An 8,956-nucleotide genomic window follows, 5' to 3' on the forward strand; every position below is an offset into this window, starting at 1 on the left:
TCTTAAACCCTTTGGTTTACTACCATTCCCCCACAAGCTTTGGTGTCTTGTGTGGTTAAGGAGAGTTTTGTCAGGAGAGAAAGAGATTACATGTGCTTGTTGCACAGGACTCCCAACGGTAGGTCCTTGCTCACTTGTGTGCAGGGGATTTCAAGGACTTAACTGGGAGTAACAAGTGCCTACAGTAGATATTGTCAGTGTTATTCATCTTCTTATGGACTACAGAGAGACACCATGTAGTAGTAGGAATCTGTGGTAGGAATCTGAAAGAAGGTAAGATTACTTTACGTACTTCTTTACTGTGCAATTGTGTCAATTCTGTTTATTGATGCATGAGTTTCCATAATGCTCATTTGTATTCAAGAAAGAGATGAAAATATTATCCAAGTGCAGCTTGCTTTTGGGTGCCTGTCAAGACGTTTTCAAATGTCATTGGGTAGACCTATGTAAAAATGTTTCAAATTCTGAAGTTTGAAATGTACAAGTACAAAACTGATTGGAATCAGACCTAAGAGAGAATTTGATTACTTTTTCCAGACACTACAAACACATAAACACATTCTTCACGATTCACTTTGGAATTCTTCGTTTTTTTGCGTGCAGTCAACAACACATGACTGACTATCCATTCAACACAGCATAACTTGGTAAAGGTTCTTGTGGTAGAAAAAGATATTCAGACTCACTATTTAAAGTATTTTATCTTAATAATCTAAACAAGGGAGCGTGCTTGCTAATGCTGATATCACATTGACATGTCTAATATCCACTACAATTTTTTGCACAGCTTTACTGTATTTGTTATGTCTTGTTTCTTTTCTCTCATTTAGATGTGACTTTGTTCTGCTTTGACGTAAACTATACATTGAGCCTCACTGAAGTGATCCTTGAATGATACGGCCCTCACGCTTCACATAAATCTCCTCGATTGCACGTGAACCAGAACAACAGCTCTGTACAACAACTGGTCTGCTTGTCTTACTTGGTAGCATTTTGCTTTTTTCTGACAAAGAAGAGAGAAAGTGTCTCAAAAGGCTCGTATGCATTTGTCAATGGATACCCTGGGAATAGTGGACGATAGTTGTCTTGACAACTATGACATGGCAAAAGGTGCTGGGTCAAGCGGTGGAGGCAGGGTCCACAGTATTGATGTCATACTGGGATTCACTAAAGACCAGGACCCTTTACTCCATTCGATAGGCGAGGATGACAGGCAGCAAGTCAATGGAGAAAACCCACAACACCCTGAGAAGCAGGTCCCGTCGGACCCCTATGGACACCTTCCAGAATTGGGTGATAGTTCCCAACATTCTTCCTACCATGGTGAGTCTCATGGTGTGGCATTGAGGAAACAATGCCACATAAACTATAATACATTTCTTCAAGATGATAATGGGGATTTTTACTTCAACTGTACAGCAAGTGGAAGTAGTGCTGTATTGTTTGTCAGAGCCTTCTATGTCCGGTTTAAAACCCAATACCACACAGTTTTCCCAATGTATTGGACTAGCGCCCTTCCATAAAGAACGTTAACTTTTAGTAACCACTCTCATGAGTTATTTGGATGTCTTGATTGTATGTATTTAAATATACCTTGTACTTAAGCCCCCAATTTGCAAAATGAACAATAATTGCAGTTGTGTGAGTGGAAAAGGGGGAGCATAGTACTATATGTAAGTGCATTTATATTTGTGTGCTTCATCTATGAAGATACAACCAGTAATTTTTCAGAAAGATGAAATAATAACAACCGGCTCTTAGTGACTTAGATCATTTTAACTTTGCTCATGAGTGTCCCAGCTTAGCTGCTGAATCCTGATTTTCTTGTGCTTTAAAGTTAGAGAAAACCCGCTCACAATATCTGACAATATCAGAGTCTGCTTGCTCTAAAATTTTACTTAATCCATATGAAGTGTAATCTGAGTAATTTTATTATGGCTTCACCTTTACTATAAATCAAAAAGAAATAAATGTCTTCTGCATCATTTACACACATTTTCATGTAACAGGACTTTCTTTTCTTTTGACTTGACACATGCAGCTACAAATATGAAACTCAGTTACATTACTTCAGGTGTTTTAGTGCCAGGGCCCTGGTATTTTGTATGCTATCTTAATGAATCAATCAAATGTAAGCATATTTCATACTTTATATACTTTAAAATAATGTTCTGTGAATCAGAGCAATGCTTGTCTACACAACAGGTTTCATACTGGTGGGTCTGGCTGGAAATAAGAGGTTAAGAAGCCAGTGAAATTAGCCTGTTGACAGCCATCACTACCTACTGTAAAGTTAATTACTTGAATGTTGCTTGGATCATACTTCAGTTTTCATTCACTTCTACTGCTAAACAATCCTACTAAAGCCTGTGACAGACATGACCTTTCAAAGGTTATGAACATTTTAACCTGCTGTATGCAGTTATCTAATGCAATATTCTTTGAAATAATTTAGAGACATGAAGCCGTTTTAGTATTTATAAAAATCAACAAAATGACCACTTAACAGACTTTGCAAAAAGCTAAAAACAAAACTGTTACTGTAAAATCAGTAGTCAGCTGTTACTCTGTCAACATAAAAGATTTATGCATCATGTGTACACCTGAAAACTGCGTTTTTTAATAATCAACAGACACAATAATTCTATGTGTCTATGCTTAATAGCTGAAAATATGAATGCTATACTGACATAGCTACAACGTATGTGAACATACAGTAGCCACAACATACTAAATCTAGATGTAACTCTTGATGATTTTTTGCCACAAAGTTTCAGGCTTTGGCATACAATTATATCCGTACAAGTTACAGGCATTAAGCACTCTCATAGTTTGCCATATCTGTCATGGAGCAATCAATTAAAAAAAAAAAACATTTAAAAAAACAAAAAAGTTATTTTAATATCTAAATTGAAGTGCAAATCTTGCAGATAGATATTAGGGTTTAAACTTTAATTTATATATTAGATTTTAGGGTTTAAAAAATCACCAATTTCCCAACACAGTAATCTGTGTCCATTCATTCGTACTCCTCCATTGGCCAGACCTTCTCTGTCATAGCTCACCCATTGGCTTTAATCTTGAGTTCACCACATTATGGTCAATAATAACACAGTTTAAATGGGATGGTTGAAATATGGAAAAACATAATGGCAGTAACCATAATCCCACTCATTCCCTATTCATGGTGTACACTATCAATCATGTTTTAAAGTTTTCACTAACTACGTTGAACACAAAGCTTTTGTTGCCTGGCATTATTATTTCAACCAATGATCTGTTGACCACATTGCCTTAAAACAATTTGGTATGATTAGCAAGCTTTGGTGCATCACACAAACATGGCTCACTTGCTCTACATCCGTTTGGAAGACACAATCTGGACTATGACTGTTTACTTGGCTTGTGCAGAAGCCAACTAAAGTCCATTGTTAGATTAGAGGAGGCGGGGACTCGCTGGTAGCATCTGTTCCTATGGGATTACTGCAAGAGATGACTTCAGTGAAAGATGTGATGTCATTTGGACTTGCCAAACTCCTGGTGTTTAAGTCCTCAACTCAATAAAGGGAATCAGTCATTAAGCTGTTTTATCATGAGTAGAAGGGTTACGATTTTCACTTTTTGAGGCTTTAGGTTAAAATGTTACATGTATTTGGAATGATCAGCAATCACATATTTAGAGGTGTTTTCTTCTGGTGACATCTTTGATGTAATAAAAATAAGAGGCTGGTGGAATGTGAGCTACGTTCATGCAACAAAGTTTGGATGGCCAGATATTGCTGACACTGGTTACTACATTTCTGGTTGAAAAAGGGTGACATGGCGAGTAAGTAATGTGGGGAGTGACTTTTGGAAAGTCAAACACATACATATTACTCTGCCTTGGTTTGTTCATAAAAAACACTTACTGTAAGGTTTTACTTTATGAATCGCTGCTCTGAGAAATGCTTAACTTATTATCTTGAGGTGTCAAAACTTTTGAATTATTTACTATAAATAAATAATGCAACAAGTTATCTTTGGAAAACCAAAAGAAGCTTTGATGTGTAAACTCCCAAAGATTCACTCAAATGCCATGTTATTACTCCACTTTAAAGTTATAGTGCACAAAAATTATTGTCCCTAAAATGGTAGACTCCTTGCCTGAGACGTTTGCTTTTGTGGGTTTAAATATACAGTAGTCTTACCCCTCCTTTATTGCTTTATCCTTACGTCCTTGGCTTTAATGAGATTTGGCCAAATAAGATTTTTCAAAATGGTCTGTTGCCAAACTAAGGACTGCTTACTGCATGATACCAGTTACACACAGTTGGTTGTTACAACTGTTACAGTAAATCAATTCTGAAAGGTGTTAAATGGATATACATTTTCTTGCATCTTACAATTCTTACTATAAGTTTCCTGTCCTTCATTTTAGAATCGGACCTTTTCTCTGGTGACAAGTGTGATGAAGAAATGAGCAACCTGCAGAAGGAAATGGATGTTGCTGAGGGGTCTCCAGAGGCCATTACAGAGGAAGACCACACTAAAAAGAAACACAGAAGAAATCGTACCACATTCACCACCTATCAGCTTCATGAGCTGGAACGAGCCTTCGAGAAGTCCCACTACCCAGACGTCTATAGCCGTGAGGAGTTGGCAATGAAGGTTAACTTGCCTGAGGTTCGAGTTCAGGTAAGGACTATGTGACATCCTAATGGTATATTATGGTGTTGGTACACAGACATGGTAATGGTATTGGTTACACGGCCTGTGTTGTACTGAGCAGAGAACTGCAGCATTAACATTAATTTATGGCTAATGAGGCCTAAACTGCTGAATCATTTATAATTCAATACACCACAATTTATTCATCACGTTATCATCAAATTTCCACATACTTAATTTTTCACCCAGCAGCAGAAACAGTCAATCCACAAATAAGTTTACAAATAAAGTTTAACATAGAACACTTCTCTTAAAACCATATTTTCAACCTTCAAATCTGTTTTACTAGTTTTATCTAAATGTTATCAAAATGTTTGTGGAGGTCAAAGTTAATTTGAATGTATCCAACTTCTACATCACTTAGCGGTAGTATTAGAAGGTATATAGCACAATCTGTGAAAGATATTAGAATATTTTTCTGAGCAATGATTTTTGCTATTGTGTCTCAGTGCCTCGCTGCACCATCTCATCTTATTTCATTTTCTTTGTCCAGGTGTGGTTCCAGAACCGAAGGGCCAAATGGAGACGACAAGAAAAGATGGACACTAGCACCATGAAGCTCCATGATTCCCCCATGCTATCCTTCAATCGTCCTCCGATGCCACCTAGCGTGGGGCCAGTGGGAAACCCAATGCCACTAGATCCCTGGCTGACCTCGCCCATCTCCAGTGCCACAGCCATGCATACCATCCCAGGGTTTATGGGTTCACCACAGGGCCTGCAGCCTGCCTATCCAAGCCACAGCTTCCTCAACACACCACCTGGCATGGTCCAAGGTATGCAGCCAATGGGCCCTCCTCCCTACCAGTGCCCACTAAGCTTCAACGATAAATACCCGATGGAGGAAGACAGAAGTTCAAGCATCGCAGCACTTAGGATGAAGGCCAAAGAGCACATTCAGTCAATGGATAAAACCTGGCAGCACATGTGATGTGGCACTGTAGAAGGACTTTTGAGCTGCTCCCGTGAATGTTTACAAACTGCTTTTCCACTGTTTGTTTCATGTACCCATGGCGAGGATACATGACACCAAAGGAGTCAGACATTTTTTTCACTGACGCTATTATGCAACTCTGAAAATAAACTTCTTGGGATGAAAAAAAAAAAGACTTAAAAAAATCTTAAAATTAGCAAATCTCTGGGGGTCATTTATTTTGGTTTAGCTCAAAATGTTTGTTAATTGTTGTTTAGAGAAAATCCTCAACATAAATTGAAATTTCTGATAAATTGTGCAGACCGTGCTGACAAACTGTAATACATGAGAGGCTAAGCAGAGCCATGTGGTCAGTAGTAGCAACATTTGTGGTCCCTAATTGAGGGGTTTCCTTTTTTGTGGAAATAAAATATTTAAAAAACAAATTAAATATTGACCCTAACTCTCTCTACACATACCTGGGTGTAGGTTTTTCCTGCTACCCTAAAGTCATAATATTTTTATGAGGTTTAACAAACACTGTGCTGTGCTTTGGACATTTGCTGGTATCTAGATCTTTAGAACTAGACCATTTTTGTATAAATTCTACAAATTTGTTTAAGGAGGTTTTTCTCCTTGTGTGTTTGTTTGGTTGGGTTTTCTCTTGGTATTTGTACATACTGTCAAGCATTTTCAGGTCTTTTGTAAGTGGGCACAAATGTGTATTTTAAAGCCACTTCTCCCACTTAAATTTAAGTTGGATTAGGTTTAAAAGTGATAAGTGTGTGTCTTATTTGAATCATTAAACAGGCCTTTTGGAGAGCATTGAGCCCTGATGGGAGAGGTTATCGGAAGTCACAGACCGTAATCTGGCTCAGAGGCTAATTTAAACAGACAAGCATACCTCTTAACACCTAATTACTGCTTTTAAAGCGATTAACCCCGGATTCTCAGCCATAGACAGAATACGCTCAGATGCCCCTGAAATACCTTTTCAAGACCTGATTAACTTTACCACTCCCCTCAAACTTGACCATTTATATTATTTCCAATTTACAGATAAGGCACAACATACCAATGTTTTTTTATTTTTCATTATGCCCTTAATATTAACCTTATTGGTAAAGCTTGGTCGTCATTGCGTTTTTTGACAAAGCATTCACTAAAGACAGGTGTGTCAAGAGTGAGAAAGTGAATGGGTGCTGGCAGCCTCTTACTCTTGGAAGAAGCAGTTTTATGTAACTGTTGGACAATAACTAGAAAGGAAATTACGTTACACTGACCACTGCCATGATAAAATTGCTTGTGTGTTTTATACTGTATGCTATTTGGTGTGTGTGTGTGTGTGTGTGTGTGTGCATTAAGATGATGCAAAAGGGCACTGGGCTAGCAGAGTACATTTTCCTATAATACTTTCTCTCTGGCTCTTAAAAGACATTACCTACCTAAAGTGATACTGTGGCAATGCTTTGAGGGAAATGGACACCATGATGAAGTGTAAGGAAGAGTTATCATTTACATCACTAAAACATTATCTGTATATCATGGCCTTTAGAAATGACAGCATACACAATCAGTTTTATAGGTTGATGTTTATATTGTAATCCCTGTTAACAGTGGACTAAAAGCCAAAGAAATAAAAAAGAATGTCTTATTACTAGAAGACAGATTTATACATGTGTTAGGGAGGTTTGTTAGTTTTTCATCAGTTTAAAAAATGATTACAACTAATTTCTAGTCCTTTCAATTTTTTAGAATGTGACTTTCATTTTCCATGTGCAAAACACAGAATAAAGAAGACTTTGATTGTGGATTTTGTTTTTCTTTCTACACATGCATTAGTGAGCCACCAACATGACTTAGTGCCATTAATGAGTGCTGGTGTACAATAGACCATGTAAGCTGTGACAGAGCAAGCTGGCCTGATGGAGGCCTGTGGAGCTTTGCCAGGCCGTTAGGCAGATGAAGCTCCACTCCATCAGGCCCAACAAGGGGTGTCAGGAGGCCCCGCCTGCTAGACTGCAGAGGCCACAAGGGCTCAAGTTCTAATTGCCCTCCAGTAGCGTGTTTGGTTTAGGGGCTCCGATTTATTTTTGGATGGAGGATTGTAAGGAAGGTCTATTTTGCATCCGAGAACATTGAAACAATATCAGTAGGCACAACTTCAATCAAACTCAAACTCAATACCCACTTTTTTTGTGACAGAACAGTGTTTTTTATGTTGAAATCAATATGCTTCTGTCAGATTCTTCACAGCTTTTATCTATAGTAAAGCAGATTTAGAGGTTGGAGTATAAAATTGTTAAATACTAAAACAGAGGTGTTCAAGGTCCATTATATTTCAAAGGAACAATGGTGTGCAAAGATTCCCTAAGGGGAAGAGGTCAAAATGAAAAACTATTCTGTGTGCAGGGTTAGGTTTATTTGATTTGATAACGTATGCATCAGGGCATGAATAGCCCTACCAGAGGCAGGAGGGACAATAAGAGGAACTGTTGGGAAAGTAGTACCTTTAGAAAAAATAAATATGTTTTTGTTATTAAGTCTTAGTGAGTAGGGAAACTTGCTTCCCGTCCATACATATCCATTGTGTAAGACTAGAGATGTTATTACTCCACTTTAAGCAAGATAGGATCATAATTAAAATTAAACGATACCAAGGTTTACCAAATAATATGAAGGCCTCAGGACCTCTGCACTAGGAAAATAATTGCCCAGGATAGGACATAATTTATCAGACAAAGTTATTTATCTCACTGCCTAGCTCCTAATTGCTACCTTTAGTTTAGGTAAAGCAATTGCTAAATATTCATACCATTTATATGCCTCTGCAGTTTGGCATAATAAATCAAGGGAAAGGATGTAGATTGAAAGTGTTAGACTGTGCTATATTTAGTGATAACCTTTCTTACCACACCTTTGTCAGAAAGACTTTGCTTGAGACACACTCAGAACTAGTGATTAATTACGCACATTATGATGTTATTTTGCTTGGCCAAGCGTGACCTTCGCTGGGGCACAGGCTCTAGTTAACAGGCTGAGTAGCGGGACGTGGTCCATGGTGGAAATAATAAGGGAAAGGAGCGGAATTAATTGGGTTTGATTAAGAACACTTTTCAAAGGGACACCATTTTCCCCCGTTGACATAATTGGGGATCACTTAGAGGGTGGGGGGGATTTTGATGGCTGGCGCCAGTTGCTCGTCTTCGTCCCAGTGTTCACTTTGGGAAAAAGGACATGTCACTCAAAAAGCACGCCCTTCCTTGCCTTACACACATATGCATAACATGCACCGGCACACGTTAATAGTTTAGTTTTGCATTCATTGCAACATTC

At 38.1% G+C, this 8,956-nt stretch overlaps 1 protein-coding gene across 1 annotated transcript; it reads left to right on the forward strand.

Annotated features, from left to right (window-relative positions):
- The first annotated feature begins 1,040 nt into the window (after positions 1-1,040).
- LOC144526867 (retinal homeobox protein Rx2-like) lies at positions 1,041-5,638 on the forward strand. Its single transcript, XM_078264568.1, has 3 exons — positions 1,041-1,323; positions 4,418-4,674; positions 5,201-5,638. The coding sequence occupies exons 1-3, from the start codon at positions 1,041-1,043 to the stop codon at positions 5,636-5,638; spliced, it is 978 nt and encodes a 325-aa protein (XP_078120694.1).
- The last annotated feature ends 3,318 nt before the right edge of the window (positions 5,639-8,956 follow it).

This window comes from Sander vitreus, chromosome 12, assembly GCF_031162955.1.
Source record: "Sander vitreus isolate 19-12246 chromosome 12, sanVit1, whole genome shotgun sequence".
NCBI lineage: Eukaryota > Metazoa > Chordata > Actinopteri > Perciformes > Percidae > Sander > Sander vitreus.